This window comes from Sitodiplosis mosellana, unplaced genomic scaffold (assembly GCF_009176505.1).
Source record: "Sitodiplosis mosellana isolate CC-2019 unplaced genomic scaffold, AAFC_SMos_1.0 Smas_scaffold_6226, whole genome shotgun sequence".
NCBI lineage: Eukaryota > Metazoa > Arthropoda > Insecta > Diptera > Cecidomyiidae > Sitodiplosis > Sitodiplosis mosellana.
This window is the reverse complement of record NW_022601467.1, coordinates 19,422,946-19,444,402: the sequence shown is the minus strand read 5'-3', so window position 1 is coordinate 19,444,402 and position 21,457 is coordinate 19,422,946. Positions and strand designations below refer to the sequence as shown.

Genomic DNA, 21,457 nt, shown 5'->3' with positions numbered 1-21,457 from the left:
AAAAACACATTGAAATGGCCCATTTTTCGGGTGAAAAAAAAAATTGGATTCATTCATTTTTTTTCTTTTCTAATTGGCAAAATTATGCTTATCCAAATGATTGATGCATTTATTTTGGTGATTCAATTAATAAATTGTAACCGAAAAGGAAATGAACATTTCGTCATGACAAGGAAGTGAATGGGGCGCTCGATAAATTCGGCAAGTTAACAACAGATGGCTACACCATACACCGTATGCATTTCATTAGATTTCATGTGGATAGATTTCGCAGACAAACTGATCCGAAACGATGTCAAGTTTCTTCTTTATTGTATTTTCGGACCCGGTTACCATGTTCGTTGCCATTGGTATGCGTTTGCATGTAATGGTATGCTCTCGACGCGCTTTATATTTAGCATCTGTTTCCTTCTGCATTGTTGTGAATGACTGACTATTATGCTTTACAGTATCATTCGTGTTGCATCGCAAGTGCCTGAAATAAATCATTTTTTCAAGGGTAAAAAGTATTTGGTTTAAGTGTTGAGAGCGGTTTCACCAGAACCATTTTCGCTGAAGCAATCACTTTTTTGCGATTGTTTGATGTACCGAGAAGCAATGTTTTGATGGCAGCGTGTTGTTTATATAGACTGATAAAACAATGAATCCGTTTACACGAGTGGCAAATTATGAAGAGCTCAACATCATTGGAACCGGTGAGCATAGTGCAACATTGTATTTCCGTGCAAGTGGTTATCGAATGTGATGGTTTATTGTTTTTTTTCTTCGATTTTAGGTGCATATGGAACGGTTTATAAGGCAAGAGACTTGAAAAATCCCGGAAAAATTGTTGCTCTGAAAAAGTAAACGCTCAAGAACATTTGAAATATAAACAATAGTTTATCAACGTTCTTTTTTTGATTATAGAGTACGTGTGGCCTTAACTGAAGATGGTGTTCCAATGTCAACACTACGTGAAATTGCTCTGCTAAAGCAGTTGGACGCATTTAAACATCCGAATATTGTGAAGTTAGTATTGATTTTGTTGATGATCGGCAATCACAAATCGAAACGGATTTGATTTACACCTGGCGTTTAATTAACCTTTGTTGTAGATTGCTAGATGTGTGCCATGGTCAACTGGAACGAGAGCGTCAGCTGGTGTTATTTTTGGTGTTTGAGCATTTGGAAGAGGATTTAGCAGGTTATCTAAATCGAGTCGGTGATCGTGGCATGTCACCAAAAACAATTCAGGTACTTATTTTATCATGAAATTTTTTTTCGATATTTTGAGTGGCAGTCAGAACGCCCCGGACGGACAGCTTGCTTCTGTGATTTCTATTACATTAGAGTATGCTGTCCGTCCGGGACGTTATGACCGTCACTCGATATTTTTCTAATAACCTTAATATCATGTGGATTTTTTTTTTCTTTTTTAACCTACAATAGAAATTCGCCAAGGAGCTCATGACTGGCGTTGATTTTCTTCACACACATCGTATTATTCACCGTGATCTTAAGCCACAAAATTTACTGGTTTCAGCCGATGAACATATCAAATTGGCCGATTTCGGTTTGGCAAAGACTTATGATTTTGAAATGAAACTAACCTCTGTGGTATGTACAAATTGTCGGTCTATTTTTTGTCTAGCGTTTCGTATCATAATTTACATTTTATAGGTGGTTACACTGTGGTATCGTGCTCCGGAGGTATTATTGAATCAACCATACAACAGTGCCGTTGATATTTGGAGCTCGGCCTGCATCATTGCTGAATTGTTTTCCCGACGTGCCTTATTCCCAGGATCATCCGAGCGAAATCAGCTTGAAAAAATATTCACGTAAGTTTTGAAACGATTGATTTGCCATTTTCAAATCGAATATCAATGTTTGATTCCAACAGGTTGACCGGAACACCGCGACACAACCAATGGCCAAGTGAAATTCCGTTACTGAGAGATCATTTTCCACATCGGTCCCAAAAACGACCAATCGATCTATGTCCAGAACTCGATGAATACGCTAACGATTTACTAACAGTAAGTGACTAAGGCTCTGACGAAACAAAAGACACATTTATTCAACGAATTACTTTTATTTTTTTAGCAAATGCTTGTGTTTGATCCATGTCGAAGGCCACCTGCCATTGAGTGTTTGAATCATATGTTTTTCCTACAAGAACCCATCTAAATCTCAAGACAAGAAGTTGATTTGTAGCATTTATACACGTTTAGCATTTATTTGCCTTTTTTTATATTGTAAGCATTTTTCTTTTACAAATGACAATAAATGGCTTTATCTAGCCAACATTTTCAAATGACATTGTCTTTTTATCTTGATTCCGATACAGTTGAAATTGGCATATACCATACAAGTGCCACATTGTTAATGCTATCATGAAACCTCATCTAAATAAGTACTTTAATAAAGTTCTGATCCTCACTCATCGGTAATAAGCAAAAATTCAAGGATTGATCATAATGCTCGTAGGAGCATACCGATTTTTTTAACGATTTCAAATCATATTGATCATCCTCTCCACTATTGGGTTTTTGATTTGCCATATTCAATTTTGTTTGTGAATGAAATACAAATAAAAACCACATCAAAAAATTTGAATAGTTCAATAGTGTGGTGATGCTAGAGTTGAAATACTGTTACGGTTCGAAATCGGTTTCAAAAGTGTGACACAAAATAATATTTCACACACTCTTTGAAACACACAAATACAAACATTGCTTTATCGATAATAATCATCAATATACCCACAAGTGTTTCGAATCTTGACAAATAGTATGGTTTTCATAAAATTCGCGGTTGCCATGAAGAAGATAAGGGAAAAAATTAAGCCATGTCCAAAATCTACCGGGTCTTTTGTTTAGAAAAATAGCTGTAAAGTATCAATAATTAGTCGAGATAGGTCAGGTACTATTATAGATAATTTTCCCAATTATGATAGCGATATTCCATATCCGAAATTGGTTAATAATGTTGCGACTTCAGATTACGATCAATGTTCAAATTTCTTACTCTACATGGTCGGTCAGAATGACTATCGCTTATATTTTAAAACAAAAATAAGATGACCGACGTTTTTTTTAGTAAAACTTGTACAAATGAAATTTACACGAAAAAAAACCATATGTCGAACTTTGATTGGTTAGTGCAAAATTAGTGGAGGACCGTCCATTTGCTTCAATAAGTTCATTCCCGAGTTCCGAGTACAATTAATTTCAAATTTTGAAACGACGATTTTTTTTTCAAATAGAAAATTTAAATTGTGATTTTTTTGGCCAAAGCTGGACTTGCATGCCTTGAAGTATGGCAAGGCTAATCCAAAATAGTGCCTATATAAACGTTTCAAGATAAGATTTGAATAAATTTCCCTATTTTTAGGCGTCGCCATCAAAAAACCTGTACCCTGGCAACACTGTCAACCACATTCGTAAATGGAAGCAAATATCTGCCCGAAGCTGGCATCGAAATGTTGCGCGTGAGGGGTATAAAATGTGAATGGCGACGCCCATCAATATTTTTCGCAACAATCAACACAGATTCTGATTGCATCAACGATCACGTCTTAATTTTTGTTTGTTGAAAATTCGCTTTTAAAATGAAGTGTCTATAAAATTCGCTCAGTATTATGATTATAAGTATAATTCTTTTTCAAAAAAAAAAGAAAAAAAATGCTCGACTCGTGTTTTACTAAAGTTTGACAATTTGGACCGTTGAAGCGTTGCCATCATTCGTTTGAGGGGGATGTAAATATTGATTTTTCCCACCGAGACAGTGAAATCCCGACGAATATGAATAGCTATGCAGACATGAGTAGCTAGTGTAAATCAAGTGTGAACGAATGCATTCTCGAAATTGATGGCAAGCAATCGTGTTTTTAACAGTGATAAGATTGTCTGTAATGACTCGTCTTTGGAAAACGAATTGATAACATATGTGATAAGTTCCAAAAGAGAAGCAAACGAAAGGGAAAAACAACCAAATGAATTTAGAATTTAATTTCAAAAAATGGCGGTGAATATGCTAAACAATACACAAACAGATACAGATGCAAACGAGATAAATTTTACCGCTTTCACTGATCTTTGTCGATTCTGTTCGCTCCGTCACGGGGCTAAAATCAATTTATTCGATAAGGAAGCCGAACAACGACAAATTCTGTATAAAGTGCGCTCATTCCTTCCCGTAGCGGTAAATATATTGTGTATTCTTTAGGACATTTCATACGCGCAATGTCTGACCGCCCCCCTGCTCACAATTTTTTTTCATTAGTGTTGAATTGTTTATTTACGTCTATTTTCGTAGATATCGAAAGACGATTTTCTGCCAAAAAAGATTTGTGAACGGTGCATACTGCGATTGGAACAATTTTATGAGTGGAAAGCAATATGTGTGCAGAGCGATACAGTTCTTCGAAACTATTCTGATTCAATGCGAGCCGTTACAGCGACAATCAACTTTCAGGTATCTAATACACGAAATTAAACGAAAGTCAAGTATGAGATAATTTCCACAAATGGTGTTTGTGTTCTTATTCTGTTTTGTTATCGTTTTTTTTTTGGTGTTCATTGTGAATCATCAGGACGGAACAGTGAACGTAGATAAAATGACAACCGAACAAAAGAATTCATATTTGGAAGCACATATGGAGGTGCAACAGCACATGCATCAGGTTTCGATGCAATTAAATAAGCAAGCACAGAATCATTCCACGTCTAATAATCAAAATATGGTAAATAATCAAAGTCACAGTGCATCGCATCAAAGCAGTTCCGTTAATATTCCAAATCCGTATTTGAACTCGAACCCAATCAAGGTAATTCATAAATTAAAAATTGTGCAAATTGTGTCCGATTCAAAAAAGTTTCGTTTGAACAGGGACCGTCGACCACCTCATCGTCGGGCGTCGAAAACACATTTACCGTTCCTGACGATGTTGGCATGGGGTATGAAAGTGGCGTTCGTGTCCTGCAAAGTTTAGGCAATTGGTCACCCGATATCCCACCAAACGTTCCACGACCAAATCTAATCCCATTCATTGAACCGTATATTGAAGGTGGATCAATGCATCCGGCTAGCAGGCTTAAAGCACTGCAACAAGTTCAACAAGCATCGCAAAATACACGGAAACCATCCAAAAGTAAGTTAATGTTTATAAATAATCGTAAATCCTTTGGAATATGAGTTTTTACTGATTTTTCTCCGACATTTTACGTCTAGCGTCATCAAATAAAGCATTTGAATGCACAGTCTGTGGCAAAGCACTGGCTCGAAAAGACAAATTAACAATCCATATGAGAATCCATACCGGCGAAAAACCATATATCTGCGAGGTGAGCGATTCATCAATTTCGGTTATAATTTCTTATTGAAAATGATGTCAAGAAAAGGCAAAATTTCTCGGAAACATAAACTCGATTGGCTTCAAGGGATCAGATTCCAAAGTGAATTTTGTGATTATAAAACTGGTTCTATTTATCATTGTTTTAATAATTTTAGGTGTGCGATAAAGCGTTTGCACGTCGCGACAAGTTAGTTATTCACATGAACAAATTCAAACATGTAACGCCGACCAATATAGCGCCGTTAGGGAAGCGGCTCAATAACTTGAGTGCTGAAGGTAGGAGAATATGTGTATAAGAATGCGTGTTGACATCATAGTGATTGGGATTCAACCAGATTTTGCTAAATATCTTGCATTTTCAGATATAAAAAAGAAACCTGGAAACAATGAGAATAAACAGAACTTGATGCATTTGCATCAAGATTCTGCCGGGAATAATCTCTTGCACGGTGGCATGCACAATCAACAATCACTAAACCAGCAAGCAAACAATGGGTCTATACAAGGTCATGGTACAAATCAGCCGCTATCTTGGACATGTGAATTGTGCGGAAGAATGTTCGGGACACGAGATGAATGGTCGATCCATGCAAAAAGCCATTTAGAGGTTTGTAATTGGAATATGAAACGATTTTATCCGAAAATTACATTTTTTTTCTTTTTTTCAAAATTGCTAGTATTGACATGAGGGAAAAAGTAGCTCGATAGCAGAAGCTACGAAAACAAAGACATCATCGAATATTAAGTGTGAATTCAATTCACCAGACGATGCACGTGAACTTCCACAGGTAAAATTGAGCGATAATCCCGATAATTATAGCTCTTATTTAAGTGTAATAATCCATCAAAAAAATGTCTGATCAAACAATTTCAATTGGATTTACTGTTACAGACGCCATCTTCAGCAGCTGGCTCCAATAATTCTCAATCGCAAAATATTTCAATTATCCCATTGAACACAACCAATTACTGTTTCATATGCCAGAAAAACTTTTCAACAAGTTCGGAATTCATCGTTCACATCCGTAGTCATTTCATTACCGATCGAGTTGGAAATCTGGTGGGCGAAGAAATGACCTCAACTGATCTATTCAATCGCAATTCCATGGATTGTGCTTCGGAAGAATTATGGACCTAAAACACACAAGATGCATCGTAATTCACAGTTGGATTGTTTTTTTCCTCTTTTTCCCACAATACAATATGTGAATGGATTGACACGATGATTTTGCGCTGATGAGAAAAACAGTTTTACTTGACGATAATGATAAGAATGTCAATATATGTAATGGAAATGATTTCAGATAAAAGAAAGTAGAGACAAAGAAAAAAAAATCAAAATAAGATTACTAATTTTAAATTGATGGTCGATTTTTTGACGACGCTAAAATTCCGAAATTTACATTTACTTTTTGATGTGATCAACTCGTAGTTATTTTTACTTGTTTCACTGATAATGTCACCACATCTATTTCACGTCGATAGAAATGATTAGAGTCTAAGTCCAATTAAATTTGCTAAATATCCTTCTCTGTCAACTGATGACGATGACTTTTTATTTTCGTTTGATCAACGAAACACATTCATTATTGAAACAATGTCATTCGCATGGTTTTTTTTATTGAAAATATATAGCAATGTGCTTACAGGAAAATTTCATGCAAACATTTCAATTTAATCCATTTTTTTTTTATGAGAAAAATGTGAAATAAAAAAAGAGGAAAAACAAATTTAAATACGAATTTACGATGTTTAACAAATCAGCTGAATCGCATTGATTTACAACTTTTCGGTGAGCTCGGGCACGGCCTTGAATAAATCAGCAACGAGACCATGATCGGAAACTTGGAAAATTGGCGCTTCTGGATCTTTGTTGATGGCCACAATGGTCTTTGAATCCTTCATACCGGCCAAATGTTGAATTGCACCCGAAATACCAACAGCAATGTACAAATCCTAATGTGAAAATGATTTCATTTTAGAAACAAATTCGAAGTCAAGCCTCATTATGTTGAATTGTGCCAAAAGTTCGGCACTTTGTGAGTTTACTTACAGGAGCAACGATTTTTCCTGTTTGTCCAATTTGCAAGTCGTTTGGTACGTAACCAGCATCGACAGCAGCACGTGAAGCACCAACCGCAGCACCGAGTTTATCAGCCAAGTCATACAATAGCTTGAAGTTATCTCCTGATTTAAGACCTCGACCTAGAAATTATTGCGTTAATCTTCTTTGTGTAGAATTCAACTTGGCACTTGGTGAATGATGGATTACCTCCTGAGATGATGACTTTAGCGCTAGTCAATTCTGGACGATCCGATTTAGTGATTTCTTGTCCAAGGAACGAAGAAAGACCTTCAGTCACCTTCACTTCTGGTGCATTCTCAACGGTTGCACTGCCACCCTCTGGGGCGGCTTCAAAGTTGGTTCCACGAATGGTCAACACTTTAACTGGATCTTTTGCTTTAAGCGTTTGAATGGCATTTCCTGAAACATGAATAACGAATTGGCGTTAATAAATCGGAATGATTCAGCATGAGAACACTACTGTATTCATTTTACCAGCATAAATTGTGCGCACGAATGTGTCTTGTGATTTAATACCGATAATGTCGGAAATAGGCGACACATCAAGTTTGGCAGCAATTCTTGGTGTTACATTTTTCCCAAATGATGTAGCACCAGCCAAAATATGTGTGAATTTCAATTGATTTTGTAGCGCAACAACGGCATCGGTAACAGTTTCAGCCGTTTGTCCTTTGAATGCGGTATTCTGAGCCAACAACACCTTTGAGACTCCCTTCAATTTCGATACCTGTTCAGCGACCTAAGGAAATAAAACAGAACTTTTCTTGTAAAATCTACTACACGTCAATACAAAGGATGTAAACACTTACGGCAGCACATTCAGTGCCCGCAACCAAAACGGTAACATCACCGCCGATTTTCTGAGCTGCTGAGACGGCATTCTGTGTGATCGCAGTCAAAGTCTTTTCATTGTGCTCAGCAATGACGAGTGTACTTTGGAAACGTCGGTTTAACTAAATGAAAATGACAACAATTTAGTCCAATTCATCGAACATATGCAATCCGATTGAATGAATGGAAAATATTATGCGTTTACTTGAACGAGACGAATGCTCTGAATTTGTTTTTTAAATTATATAAAAATTTTGTTATGTTATGGACTTTGATCTGGAGACAAGATTGCGCTTCATTTATGGATATTTTTCTTCTAAATATTTATCATTAAGAGAAACCACATTGGAAGCTAACTCATTCGATTGGTTACAAAATTAATTCTATGAATAATATTCTATTTACCCGAGATGCTCCAATTAATAAATTTTTGGATTTGAACATTTTTTTTTTCTAGTTTCAACACAGATAAGCTTGATAGAGGAGTGTAGTGGCAAATATATGTGTTCACTGACTAAATCCAATACACTTTTGACAGTTTTGACAGAATCACTTTGTTCGTGTGAAGTGCTCTTGGCCTGTACTAAAAATAATATGTCACCAAACCGCAGCGCTAATGAACGCATCCATTCAGTCGACATTAAATGAACAGAACCAATTTCGAATTTGGTCAGCTAGAACAATAACGTAATAGCTCTCTAGTGCACATTCATTTGGTTGCGGTGTATCGATTGAGTTTAAGACATAGGTTTTCTCTGTCCTTTTTGCTTGAAAAAAGCCAAGAGAAGTTAAAATTCGATTTTGTATTTTTTCTTTGTTGAATAATGGATAATTCGAATTCTAATGGAACCGTAAGTTTTGAAGTATAACAAAAAAAAATCAAACGAAAATTCTGCATTTGCTTTCAAAGGTTGAATAACGGGATTCTCGTTTGAAACATCACACGATTTTATTGCAAAAAAAATGTGATTTTGAGGGAAAATAATTGATTGTAAACTTTCTATATCGTTTTTTTTCTCATTTCTGTTGAAATTATTTCTGAGTGCAATTTGGCTCTTTAGCTGTTTTTGCATTTAAAATTTTCAACAAAAAATTGTGACGAAATAATCAAGTGTTTTATTTCTTCTTTTTTTCAGCCACCGTTGTCACAAGTGGAAGTTGATTTCTTAGAAGTAATTAGAAATGAGGTGCGCCCGATTGCAAACAGAATTGTGAAGACGATGATTGCAGGGCACCTTTCAGAAGAAAAAGCAAAGAAATTGATCGAAGCGATTGGAAACATGTATGCTAATATTCTAGTTTCTATTGCTTTAATTTTATTTTAAAATTTTCCTTCTGATTTTTTTCCTCGCAGGGCGAATGCGTGCTGGAAAACATATGGCCCAGAAAAACAGCATTCACCGTGACAGTGGCAGTGGCAGTGGAAGTGGAAGTACCGCTGGGAACTAATCATTTTTCGTTGAAACAGCTGTAATTTCAAATTGAATTGTTAAAGTTGGCTATTAATTGAAAAACTGATATAACTTAAGGATGGTTGAAATGTCCGAAAAAACAATCAAAAGGAAAATCAAATAGATTTTTTGACTCATAGATTTGCAGTGGTTTTTTTCCATCTTGTTGAAATCCACAAAATCAAATTTACCGCTCTTATTTCTTCACGGCATTGATTGTCAATTATATTGAGATTATGTTCACTAAAATTGATCATTGTTTACATTTTGATTCAAATGCGAATAAAATAAATTTATAGCTCGATGGCGTTTTATAGAATGTCTTGGACAGTTTTTTTGGTTCGAGAAAGTGAAAGTTCACCCGGTCAACGGAGCAGCAGTTTGAGGTAAAATTCGTCTCATACATTTTGAATGACGACGACAACAATGCCACGGAATAATTATTGAATTTTGAAATTGGTGGTGTGTTATTTTTAGATTCGAGGGACGTGTCTACCACTATCGTATATCGGAGGACACCGATGGACGAAAATCGATGTCCATTTCATTGAATGAATTATTCAACTTGTTGAACGTTAATTCAATTAATTAATGGTTTGATTTTAATTCGCATGAATTGAATTAGGCTTGACAAGGGAAATAGCGGCATTGCGTGGAGGACGCGGTGATTCGGAGAATGAAACCGCCGATATAACGCCGGATACAGACACCGAGAGTATTGATCACATGCATCGAAATATGCACGGTTCATTCAAAAAGCCCACGCCAGTGATGGGCAATCGTAGTCTGGAGAGTCGAAACAGCAAACACCATTCACAAGCAAAGAAAGAACATATCGCCCAGTCAAATAGCAACAACATTATGGGCAGTGGCCAATCGAGTTTGGGCAAACAGCCCGTTACCGTTGGTGCACTGGAAGTGCAGAATGTGAAGCGTGCAATCAATCGCTATGGCACACTACCGAAAGGTGCCCGAATCGGTCAATATTTAGAATCACTAAAAACCAATGAAACAGACACTTCCATGGCGTCGGATCTACCGCCACCGCCGCCAATCAATTCCAGGTAAGTTTCAGTACAAAATACACATTCATAAACATCAATCCATTCTATGTCTATCGCTTTCGCCCGCTTCTTAACTCTCGCTCACCTTTTTTCAACCATATTGCATACACACATAAAACCATAGTAGCTTGAATTCAAATGCTGCAATGTCGCCTCGTTCAGCGATGAAAACTCAACCGCAAATGATTCGAAGTAATTCATCTGGTGGTGTCATAATGACCAATTCAATCAATTCGAATTTCAGTAAACTGCAACGACATCGGACTACCGCCGACGGTGTAATGATATCATTTTCATCATTCCGCAGCACGAGTGGGAGCCCAAAGCGTTCGTTTAATCCATCATTAGGTAAGGACATTTTGTTTTTTCCCTTCATTTCTTATCTCTGGAAAAATGCATGAGTTTTAATTGATTTCATCGAAATTAATGTTTGAATATTTAGCTGATCTAGAGTTTCCGCCACCGCCATTGGATCTACCGCCGCCGCCCGAAGAATCAAATGGCGACGGAATGCAAATTTCACAGTCAACAATCAACACACTATCGAATGATGTGGCAACCACTGAGCCGAGCGTTGAAGAGGCAAGCTCACGGTTTGGTGTGAGTTTGCGTAAGCATGAAGCATCAACCGATTCATGCAGTTCGCTTGGCAGTCCAGCGGCCGGAGTTACCAATGATAAAGTCAACGATAGTGCAGCCACATCGCAGGCAATTGCAAACAAGAACAAGGGGAAATTGGAAATGAAACTCGTGGCCGAAATCAAAGAACGAAATGAACAATATCAACGAAACAAACCAATTGGAGATGTGCCAAATACTAATAACTACCATTGTAGCAATAACAATAATAATAGCGTAACCAAATCAAACGATCATGTATTACAATTGGTAAATGAATTAGCCGAAACGATGAATTTACCCAAAACAATGGATTCAACGGCGAACAATTTCAAAGCCCAACTGAAAAAAAGTCGATTCAAATAAAAAGTCACACAGCATTGAAATTGGCGGAACTACATAAAAAAGTTAAGATTTTTCGACTTGAAGTCACTTCGAGCGCTATTATAACAAATATCCAATATTATAGTATTTCTAGTAGTTATTATTCATTTATGTTACCATTTGGATTTGGTGAATAAGTGTAGTTTTACAAGTGAGAAAACTTTCTTTTTCTTTTCAAAATAAATAAAGCAAACGTTATGTGCTTATACTTTTAATGAATAAGGAGTTTTTAAAGTATTTTATATAAACTTAACAGACATAAACATATGAATATGACTACACTAATTAAAAAACAATTAGCACGAACCATGAGCACTTGTTTTCAAACACATTCGTCTTCAGTTCATTTTTGATGTTCATGCTGTTCACTTCGATTTTAGGTGAGTATATTGATAACAAGTAAATCAAACGACTTTCTAAGAATAATATTCAAAGTGAGATGGAAAAAATGTGACAAAAGTGATTTTATTTTCATTTGTTCATTTAATTTCTGTTCGATAGTTTTTCGATAATGGCGGACACAAATTTCAACGAGGAGCTTTATGACAAATTGAATATGTTGGCAGAAAACATACAACTCGAACAGGAAACAATGGAACAGAACTTGGAACCTGATCAATGTGATGATCAAATGAAAATTACGGACATCAATCAATTTTGCCTCGAACATATTTTTATGTATTTGAATTTGGTAGAATTGCTTAGTGTAGCGGACGCTAACAAATATCTTAAAAAAGCCACAAACATCGCATTCACGCGAAAATATGGCGGAAAATCAGTCAGAATTGATATTCCATATATGCATTTTTGTCACACGAATGACATTTTTCATGTACACGATCCAAAAAATGATGAATTAATAGAGTACCACATACCACCATATTATCCATATAATGCAATTACAATATTGAAATTAAAAACCGTATTTCAAATGCTGCGTTGCTTCGGCTCAATCATAACCAAGTTGTATTTTGTGTGTGGTGCAGATTGGTGTAAAGATGGATATAAAACTGTCGATCGTATTATGGAGTACATAAGCGAATTCTGTGCCGAATCATTGATTGAGGTGAAAACTGAAGTAAAGCGATTTGAACACTACAAAAAACCTTTTTTGAATGTTGAGGAACTTATAATTCTTTCATCGACTGACGAAACGAAATGTTTGGGTTCAATTTTTCCGAAATTACGTTACTTGTGGATTGATACAGCCGAAAACCATTTTAGTTCGGTTATAGCGGATACTTTCCCATGTTTGCAACAATTGGACATCACCTATGCATATATAAAAGTTACGTATGATGAGTACACATCTGCCGTCGCTTCTGCATTGCGTTTGAATCCACATTTGAAAAGTTTAAAAATCGAACTATACGATTTTGGATTTTAAGAAGAGGTCAGTGAAATTTTGAAGTCTCTTGAAACTCTCGATGTCTATTTATCGGGTGCCAAAATCTCATTTCCTGACACATTATATAAGGGCCCGACCAATGAAAACTCAATATATTTTCAAAACGTAAAAATTTTTCGACTAGATATTTATCATGTTGTTGATGTTGATGTACCAAAAATACCCATTTTATTTGAACGATTGGAAGAGTTCAAATTGGGAGACCGTTGCAGATTAGATTCTTTGGAACATTCTTCCTTTAGGATGTTTTTCAATGCAAACCCAACAATTAAGAAATTGACACTGGAAACTCAATTTACTGAAACATTGCCGGATCCAACACTAATACACGAAGTATTACCAGCCCTTAGTGTGTTAACTTGCACTCATGCCTATTTCGATATTGATTATGTGCGTCGTCAAATCGAAAATAATTTCACGTTTTTAAAAAAAAGGAATTTCCATTGTTATTATGGTTGTCCTAAACTAGCTGAACGTTGCTCAGTGATCGATAAAATTAAAGCAATTTACTCTGATAAATGGCAAGTGAGCAATCCACACAATAACTTTGTCGAATTCAAACGCATTGAAGGTTTATGTACTAGATTATGAATATTTTTCTCATCATTCACATTATTATTGATTCATTTCATTACAGCTAATTAATTTACATCGAACGCAATTAATCGATATATAGAACGCAATGTTCTGCTGCGTAGCATCTAAAGTAGTAAAAAAATATTTTTGAACTGCAATATCCAGTGCACTATTTGTTGTATCGGACACAATGATTGCCATTGAAAAATTCTATTCGCCTATAAGTAACAGCTCTGTATGTAAACGTTTTTTTTTTAATTTAAATTCAAATTGAGTATGCATTTGCAAATATGAGCTATTTGAATAATTTGTATCAATTTGGGGTGTGGAATATGTAGGCTCAATTTGGAATTACGCTGAGCATTGTTGATACAGATTATGAATTTAAAAGAAAAACGGACAAAGAAGAGATAGCAATAAGTATATGGGCTTCACACAATTTTGATGCTGACATAAGCACACATTTTATTCCATGATTTTTATGCATTCTGGTTGTAAAGATAATTTCCAAAATAAACAATTTTACTGCACACCCAATATTTTCAAATGATAAATGAGTCGAAATATTTTGAAAACAAAAATAATATCAATCAAATATATGAACGAAATTACTAGAATTGGAGGCGCCACCGGTTTTAAAACCGACGACATTCAAATGGCCCATTGTAACATAGCGGTGAGATTTGGAACTATCAATCAAAACACAAACATCTACGTACATTTGCAATACGGCTGTTTTCATGGTTCATCTGTATTGTTGTTTTATTTTGTCAGAGATAGTGAGTGATTCAGTAATTTAACAAAGTCAAGAGAAGAAAGACGTAGAATACAAAACATGAAGACGATCTTTATAGCCTTTTGTGGCTTATTATTTTTTGGTAAGTTGAACACCATTTTATTGATTATGTTTAAGGAAAAAATGGATTTAAATCGGAATAAGTCAAGCATTTTTATTTTAAAATGAGATTTAAAAATATTTTCTGGTAAAAAGAAATTACGAAATCGTTTTGATGATAATACATTCAAACAGAAAAATGTGAACGTAACAAACACCTTCGTTTTAAGTTGTCAAACATTGAAAAATACGTTTTGCATTATACGTAAACTCGAATCATGACTAGTAGAAAATTGCGAAAATTTACAGCTAATTTGTCTACGATTTAGAATTGTATGTACGCATCATTTGAGTACATACGAATTGTACGATTTGAAAGTGCAACAAATGACATTGATGAAACTAATTTTTGCTTGAACTTGGTGTTTTTGTTATAGGGGTAGAGGCATCACCATATTTAACATCCGACTCAGCAATAAAATTGAATCCAGAATGTGCTAAAGGACCCGTACATTGGTGTCAAAGTCTGGCGTAAGTAAAAAAAAATTGTTTTGTCAATCTCTATCTCTCTCTCTCTTTCTTTTTCATTACACCAAAAATGTATCCATTTTGTACACAAATTGCCTGCATCTCCTTTTCGACGTAATTGTTGTATTTTTTTCACTTTCGTCTTCATTCGAATGATTGTGTGAGTGAGTGCGTTTGTGTGGCTGTTTTGAACAATTTCTTTTTGTTTGTCCGTTAATGTGATTAGTGCTTAGCTATATATGAAGTGATTCATTTCGTATCGGTGTTTCAACAATAGCAACAACAGCAACAATAATAACGGCTGCGCGATTGACATTATTGAATTTCTCAATATATGTATAATATCACAACAACAAAGCAATTGTCACACAATGAATTGCCTGCGTTTTTCTGTCGGGAATTTTCTTTATGTTCCACATTTAGAATACATCGCGATAGAATATCATATATATTATTTTTCTTTGACTCGGCCGTCTATCACTCGCATTATAGATTTAATCGAATTGAACATATTTTGTTTACTTCCCTTTTAATAATTAAAATAAACGACTTCAATTTGCGCGATTGTGCGTTGAATTAGCGTGCTATTTATTTAATTTCATTTTTGTCACATAATCAAACAGTTTTGCTCTATACGATCGGAAATTGGAGATCAAGAATTATCAACTTCATTTTGATGACGTTTGCATCGAAATTTTTTTTTTATAAATAAATGAATTCAGAACGCACTTTTGCACGAATCGTCAATTTTTTATTTTGACTGAAACTAAATCAACACTCGAGAGTATTGAGTATATGGTATCAAAATCAATTGCGTCTCATTACAATAATGGGCCGAACTGTAAATATGATAGTATTTTGCGATCGGCAACTTCGATGATAGACTTTTCGCGATACAAACAACCATTTGCGCTCATTTTGCACTTTGGATGTCGTATGACGATGTCTTGAAACGTGCGCTCGTACTTGCATGTCACAAATTGAAGGGAAAAAAACGCAGAGAAAACAACACAGAGTCTTTTTGCGACTAAATTTAATCGGAAATATTTTTCGCTACTTCTTCTACGCCATTCCATAATACTTTTTTGGAATCTAGCCACGAAAAAAAAACTAATGCAAGACTTTTGTAACTGCTGATATGAATGTCATTCACATTTGATAACTTTCATCTTAAGAAAAAATAATCGCAGTGAACGACAGAAACAATTCCATGAACATTCATAAAATCAAATATTCGAAGAATCAACCGGCAACTAATAAACATGTATGATAAAACCGCACATATGTAAATTGGCCGAGACATCACAATGTTGCCTTGAATGAATCATTCGATGATGACTCTTATGCGCTCATTAATTAACATAAACGGCGGTAGAATTTATGACACGATCTGTTAGCAATGTAGTGGATAATCATCGCATGTCATCATGTTGAATTAAGTTCATAAGTCCAATTCTCTCTTGATTTACATTACAGAACCGCTAAATCATGTGGCGCAGTGACTCACTGCATTCAAACGGTTTGGGAAAAACAAACGTATCCAGAAGACAATGATTCAATTTGTCAGATTTGCTTGGACATGGTGAAACAGGCTCGCGATCAATTGCGCAGCAATGAAACGCAGGAAGATTTGAAAGCCGTCTTTGAAGGCACCTGTGCATTCATTCGAATCAAAAAGATTCGTCAAGAGTGCGACAAAGTAGCCGATGACATGGTGCCCGAATTGATTGAAGCGTTGAGCTCGCAAATGAATCCACAAGTCGTGTGCTCCGTATCGGGACTGTGCAACAGTGCTCTCATCGATAAAGAGTTGGCAAAACACTCGAACGAAATGGTCGTGCAGATGAAATCAACCGGACTTACGTGCCGGCAATGCAACAAAGTTTCGAACATAATCTCAACGAAATTCGCAAATACCAACCGCGATAAGGTCTTGGAAAATATGTTATCCGTATGCGGTGAAATGTCTTCGCTAAGCGATGGATGCTCAGCTATCGTTTTGTCCTATTTCAACGATGTCTACGCACATCTGAAAGACAATTTGAACGCAGAAAACATTTGTCACATGGCTGGCGTTTGCGCCGATCAATTCCATCAACACGAAGAGGACGAAATCGAAATTATCCCCGACTCACAAATCGGATTCATCAAGCGCGAAGGCGATGATATTCCATGCGATCTTTGCAAACAACTCATTGTACACTTGAGGTAAGCTGATTTTTTGAATTTAGTTTAGTCTCACGTTACCTATTCTTTGTGTCTAGTTAAGTAATACATAGATTAGGAGAAAATTTAAATGTGTAGCTAACGAAATGTAATTTTCATGTATAACAGAGACTTGCTGGTTGCCAACACCACCGAATCGGAATTCAAAAATGTTCTCGAAGGCATTTGCAAGCAAACGAAATCATTCAAATCCGAGTGTTTGAGTTTGGCCGATCAATACTATGACGTGATCTATGCTAAACTTACACAAGGATTGGATCCAGATGGTGCGTGCTTCATGATTGGCATCTGTCCAAAGGGCTTAACTCAGCAGCCACAACATTCATACGAAATAATGCCATTGGTACCAAATAGTCAGCTACTCGTCAAGAAGAAACTTTTGGGTGAAAATGAACCAGTATTCTCGGCTCAAGCGATACAAAGCTTCCAGTTGCCCAAAGATGTGTTGCTCTTGAATACGGAACAACTTGCAGCTAACGCTGGCCAGAAAAAGAGCAACCAATTCTGCACACTCTGTGAATATTTCTTGCATTTTGTCCAAGATGCATTGGCCTCACCGCAAAATGAAGAGAATATCAAGGCCTCAGTGCTGAACATGTGCCACAAAGTTCGCAAAGAATTCCAATCCGAATGCCAAACATTTGTTGACCAGTATGCCGATGCAATCATTGCTCTGTTGATCCAAGAAATTGATCCATCACAAATTTGCCCGAAATTATCGGTTTGTGTGCAATCCACATCGACGGCCAACGAAAAATGTCCACTTTGTCTGTTCTTGGTGCAAGACATTGAGGATCAATTGCAACACAACAAATCAAAACAGAATATCGAAGATAAATTGCATGTTCTGTGCAATCGTTTGAAAGATGATTTGAAGGCCGAATGCCTTGACTTTATCAACACGTATACGGCTGAACTGGTTGATAAATTGGCTAACGATTTTTCACCACGCGATATTTGCTTGTACTTGAAATGTTGTACGGATAAAGAGGAAGTACTTATCGAGAAAATTGGAGATAAAGCCAGCTACAATGATTATCGTATGTACATTTTTTATCGTTGTAGCGTTGTGCCTTTTATTTAAGAACGGATATCATTGTTTCTTATCCATTTTATTTATAATCCACAGTTACAAACACGGTTTATGAAGTTGATTCGGAACAAGTTTCCGCGCCTGAATGCCTTTTGTGTAAGGAATTGGTGAAAAAAATGGAGAAAAGAATTGCGGAGGATAAATCAAGGGTTTGTATTTATAATGCATCTTTTGTTATGTATTAGGCTTCGAAAGGATTGTGGCTAATCGGCGAGTTTTCCGGCTTTTTATCTTCCATTAGGATCATATCAAAAAGGTTCTTGAAGAGGCATGCCACTCTCTGCCGAAAGTCACAATGAAAAATAAATGTTTGGCTGCAATTGACAAAGAATCCGATTACATTGTCGATTTACTCATCAAAGAAGTCACACCCAAAGAAGTATGCTTGGCCTTGGGATTCTGCTTTGCAAAAACTGAATTCGTTCAAATGGTTCCATTGCCCGAAATTAAACCCAAACCAAAGCCAAACCCATACGTATGTCGTGTGTGTGAAGTTGTCGTCAAAAAGGTTGAAGAACAACTGAACAACAAAACCGCACAAGAAGACGTTGAAAATTGTGTGAAACAAGTTTGTACCGCTCTACCAAATTCGTTCCGACCACAGTGCAAGAAATTCATCGATGCATACGCAAATGAAATCATCAAACACTTCCCAAGCGAATCACCCAAAGTACTTTGCACAAAAGCCTGTCTGTGTGAGAGCAGCGAAGAAGAAGCGCCCGAACAATCTCCAGAGATTGGTAAGTGTGGTCTAGCATAACTTTTGTTTGACAAAGACAGAAACAAAACAAACTTCATTGAGTCTAAATTCGAAATCTAATTAAAATCGTTGATTGCTCACAGATGAAGATGCTGCTCCCGAATGTATTTTGTGCGAACAATTGGTGAAAGAAGTGGAGAAGAAAGTCGAAAATGATAAATCACGGGTAATTTGAAATGGATTTTTCCCCGAAAATCACACAGAACCACATAAGTTAGTGTGAATTTTTAATGTTGTTCTTTGGCAATATTTACAGGAACATATCAAACAAGTTTTGGAGCAAGCTTGCTCAAAATTCCGCAAGCACGACTTGAAGGAGAAATGCATTGAAGTCGTTGACAAGAATGCGGATTACATTGTCAATTCGATCATCCAGAAAGTATCACCAAAAGAAATCTGCCATGGACTTGGATTCTGCGACGCAGAAACACTTGCAGTTGCACAGAAAATTGAACAAATGTCCGATCAATTGATGGAAAAGTACTCAGAAACGCCACAATGTGTGCTGTGTCAATTGATTGCAACGAAACTAGAAGCCGATTTGAAAAATAAAAAAACGGAAGCGGAAATCGAGAATGCTGTTCGTCAGGTTTGCCATGCATTCCCCGGCAAATACACAGCCAAATGCAAGAAATTCATCGAAGAATATGCTGACCTCATAATCAGTATGCTTTCAACCGTTCCACCGAAAGAATTGTGCGCCGAACTCAACTTCTGTCTTAGCCATTTGAGGAAAGACACGAGCCAACGCGACGTTTTGGAGTGCGGCATTTGTAATACGGCTGTTGATAATTTGGCCACCGTTCTTGAGAAAAATGGACCAAAAGATAAGGATATTGTCGCTGAAACAACGTGCCATTTGATTGCAGCGAAATACTATCAACAGGTTTGTAGTGCAACATTTGCTCAATGCTCTTTCAAACAGAAACACAGTGTCATGCGTTCTTATTTCCATTCATAGTGCCATGATTTCATGAAAATCTACGGTGTCAGTGTGACAATGTTGCTGAATAGATCTGAAAAACGTTCAGAGATTTGCGTGAAAGTTGGAAAATGCTTCCGAAACGGCAACAGCAACATATTCGTTGAAATCAACGGAGGTATTTATTTGAGAAAAAAAAAATAGAAAATGTTTTCATAATTGAAATTGAATGTGATTTTTGTGATTTAGATGTATATGCATCTGATGAATCTACCGAGTCAGATGAATCCATCGAATCTGTCGAATCTCATGAAAAGACACACAGAAACCGACCATTGATTGGAGCAAACAACAAGTGTACATTTGGACCAAGCTACTGGTGTTCATCCGAAGCAACAATGAAGGAGTGTAATGTAAGTGTCACCTAAACACTTAACTTTTCAAGTCAAAGTGCAGAGAAGAAACCAACAATTTCAAATGATATTTCCGTTTATTTTTCTCAGGCACATGCATTCTGCAACACTCGATACAAGATGACTACAGCTCCATAAAACAATAGACCGCCAAAAGATGCGAAAAATGTTCAGCTCCTTCTTGACAGATGATATCAACTTCAAACTGTCAATGATCAACGCGAATCGAGAAACTTTTTTTTTTTTGAAAAATCTATTCATCGACGTAAAATAGAACCAAAAACTAAACAACAACAAAAAAACAATAAAGAAAACAGTTGATAATTCAAGGCCTTTAATAAAAGTAAGAAGAATTTTTTTTACCATATAAATAACAAAGAAATTACCAATTGAGATAAAAACTGTGTGAAATGGAACAGTCAACAAGACATAGGCAACTTATTCAATTTATGTCTCAGACTAGAGTTAGATGACATGGCTATGCAATTGAATTAAGATAAATAATTGTTTGTTTTAAAATAAACTTTTCGCGAATAAATTGATATGTAAAAAAAATTGTGTCTATTTTTATGCTATACGTGACTTTGAGGTCATAGAAGAGAAATCCTTTATTATTGGAATTATTATTTAGTCATTGCATTCATCTAAAAGAAGCCACAGGTTCCATTCCATTAAAAACATTAAAGCAGATTTGAGGAAAACCTTGATTTGGTTGGAAAAAATGGGGCAATCATTTCCGGTATTTTTCATCGAAATTCTTGTAACATTTTAGTAGGCGAAAAAACACCCATTGATAAGCCAATTTACTCTCATCAAAGAAAAAAAACGAGGTTATTAAAAAGAGTTTATTCTGAACGGGAAATTGCTGCATCAGTGCTATTGCTTATTGCAAATTAAATTCAACCTTTTGTGTTTCCGAATATT

General features: G+C 36.1%; 5 protein-coding genes and 1 long non-coding RNA gene across 8 annotated transcripts in view; 4 read left to right on the top strand and 2 right to left on the bottom strand.

The window, feature by feature from the left end:
* The first annotated feature begins 88 nt into the window (after window positions 1-88).
* On the top strand, window positions 89-2,296 carry LOC129578730 (cyclin-dependent kinase 6). The gene is made up of 9 exons (XM_055467730.1): window positions 89-370; window positions 450-695; window positions 776-842; window positions 907-1,008; window positions 1,095-1,233; window positions 1,429-1,596; window positions 1,660-1,820; window positions 1,883-2,018; window positions 2,086-2,296. Exons 2-9 carry the CDS (start codon window positions 641-643, stop codon window positions 2,167-2,169), a joined length of 912 nt encoding a protein of 303 aa, XP_055323705.1. The 5' UTR covers window positions 89-370; window positions 450-640; the 3' UTR covers window positions 2,170-2,296.
* Window positions 2,297-3,526: 1,230 nt separating this feature from the next.
* LOC129578725 (zinc finger protein 90 homolog) lies at window positions 3,527-7,068 on the top strand. The gene is made up of 9 exons (XM_055467707.1): window positions 3,527-4,185; window positions 4,300-4,458; window positions 4,577-4,810; window positions 4,873-5,134; window positions 5,215-5,327; window positions 5,494-5,614; window positions 5,701-5,945; window positions 6,016-6,126; window positions 6,231-7,068. Exons 1-8 carry the CDS (start codon window positions 4,003-4,005, stop codon window positions 6,019-6,021), a joined length of 1,323 nt encoding a protein of 440 aa, XP_055323682.1. The 5' UTR covers window positions 3,527-4,002; the 3' UTR covers window positions 6,022-6,126; window positions 6,231-7,068.
* On the bottom strand, window positions 6,925-8,817 carry LOC129578727 (electron transfer flavoprotein subunit alpha, mitochondrial). Its single transcript, XM_055467712.1, has 6 exons — window positions 8,661-8,817; window positions 8,234-8,377; window positions 7,899-8,163; window positions 7,611-7,823; window positions 7,392-7,543; window positions 6,925-7,294 (listed from the first exon to the last, which is right to left on the bottom strand). Exons 1-6 carry the CDS (start codon window positions 8,697-8,699, stop codon window positions 7,118-7,120), a joined length of 990 nt encoding a protein of 329 aa, XP_055323687.1. The 5' UTR covers window positions 8,700-8,817; the 3' UTR covers window positions 6,925-7,117.
* Window positions 8,818-8,898: 81 nt separating this feature from the next.
* LOC129578726 (tyrosine-protein kinase Abl-like) lies at window positions 8,899-11,987 on the top strand. 3 transcript variants are annotated; one of them, XM_055467708.1, is made up of 6 exons: window positions 8,899-9,106; window positions 9,392-9,537; window positions 9,610-10,092; window positions 10,184-10,770; window positions 10,895-11,118; window positions 11,213-11,987. In XM_055467708.1, the coding sequence occupies exons 4-6, from the start codon at window positions 10,433-10,435 to the stop codon at window positions 11,752-11,754; spliced, it is 1,104 nt and encodes a 367-aa protein (XP_055323683.1). In that variant the 5' UTR covers window positions 8,899-9,106; window positions 9,392-9,537; window positions 9,610-10,092; window positions 10,184-10,432; the 3' UTR covers window positions 11,755-11,987. The 3 variants fall into 3 exon arrangements, with proteins under 3 accessions (XP_055323683.1, XP_055323684.1, XP_055323685.1); XM_055467709.1 differs by lacking the exons at window positions 8,899-9,106; window positions 9,392-9,537 and having other exon boundaries at window positions 10,039-10,770; window positions 10,898-11,118; XM_055467710.1 differs by lacking the exons at window positions 8,899-9,106; window positions 9,392-9,537 and having other exon boundaries at window positions 10,042-10,770; window positions 11,015-11,118.
* A 2,452-nt stretch (window positions 11,988-14,439) lies between these two features.
* Window positions 14,440-20,876, top strand: LOC129578688 (uncharacterized). Its single transcript, XM_055467623.1, has 11 exons — window positions 14,440-14,634; window positions 15,029-15,122; window positions 16,596-17,327; window positions 17,454-18,385; window positions 18,475-18,587; window positions 18,680-19,178; window positions 19,282-19,364; window positions 19,455-20,084; window positions 20,160-20,298; window positions 20,370-20,533; window positions 20,624-20,876. The coding sequence occupies exons 1-11, from the start codon at window positions 14,592-14,594 to the stop codon at window positions 20,669-20,671; spliced, it is 3,477 nt and encodes a 1,158-aa protein (XP_055323598.1). The 5' UTR covers window positions 14,440-14,591; the 3' UTR covers window positions 20,672-20,876.
* LOC129578723 (uncharacterized) overlaps window positions 20,783-21,457 on the bottom strand; it is a 3,796-nt gene continuing 3,121 nt past the window's right edge. The window contains exon 2 of the long non-coding RNA XR_008689132.1: window positions 20,783-21,437. This is a non-coding gene — a long non-coding RNA (uncharacterized LOC129578723). The remainder of the gene's footprint in view (window positions 21,438-21,457) is intronic.

Excerpts from the sequence above, each read along its gene's own strand:
- LOC129578730 (XM_055467730.1), top strand. The coding sequence starts at position 641 with ATGAATCCGTTTACACGAGTGGCAAATTATGAAGAGCTCAACATCATT. Across the intron at positions 1,009-1,094 it reads AAACATCCGAATATTGTGAA|ATTGCTAGATGTGTGCCATG; the intron begins GTTAGTATTGAT and ends CCTTTGTTGTAG. Across the intron at positions 1,821-1,882 it reads CAGCTTGAAAAAATATTCAC|GTTGACCGGAACACCGCGAC; the intron begins GTAAGTTTTGAA and ends TGATTCCAACAG.
- LOC129578725 (XM_055467707.1), top strand. The coding sequence starts at position 4,003 with ATGGCGGTGAATATGCTAAACAATACACAAACAGATACAGATGCAAAC. Across the intron at positions 4,811-4,872 it reads TGAACTCGAACCCAATCAAG|GGACCGTCGACCACCTCATC; the intron begins GTAATTCATAAA and ends TCGTTTGAACAG. Across the intron at positions 5,615-5,700 it reads CAATAACTTGAGTGCTGAAG|ATATAAAAAAGAAACCTGGA; the intron begins GTAGGAGAATAT and ends TTGCATTTTCAG.
- LOC129578727 (XM_055467712.1), bottom strand. The coding sequence starts at position 8,699 with ATGTTCAAATCCAAAAATTTATTAATTGGAGCATCTCGG. Across the intron at positions 8,378-8,660 it reads TATTAATTGGAGCATCTCGG|TTAAACCGACGTTTCCAAAG; the intron begins GTAAATAGAATA and ends ATTTTCATTTAG. Across the intron at positions 7,295-7,391 it reads CAGGAAAAATCGTTGCTCCT|GATTTGTACATTGCTGTTGG; the intron begins GTAAGTAAACTC and ends TTTTCACATTAG.
- LOC129578726 (XM_055467708.1), top strand. The coding sequence starts at position 10,433 with ATGCATCGAAATATGCACGGTTCATTCAAAAAGCCCACGCCAGTGATG. Across the intron at positions 10,771-10,894 it reads CCGCCGCCAATCAATTCCAG|TAGCTTGAATTCAAATGCTG; the intron begins GTAAGTTTCAGT and ends ATAAAACCATAG. Across the intron at positions 11,119-11,212 it reads TTCGTTTAATCCATCATTAG|CTGATCTAGAGTTTCCGCCA; the intron begins GTAAGGACATTT and ends TTGAATATTTAG.
- LOC129578688 (XM_055467623.1), top strand. The coding sequence starts at position 14,592 with ATGAAGACGATCTTTATAGCCTTTTGTGGCTTATTATTTTTTG. Across the intron at positions 18,588-18,679 it reads TTGCGGAGGATAAATCAAGG|GATCATATCAAAAAGGTTCT; the intron begins GTTTGTATTTAT and ends ATCTTCCATTAG. Across the intron at positions 20,534-20,623 it reads CAACAATGAAGGAGTGTAAT|GCACATGCATTCTGCAACAC; the intron begins GTAAGTGTCACC and ends TATTTTTCTCAG.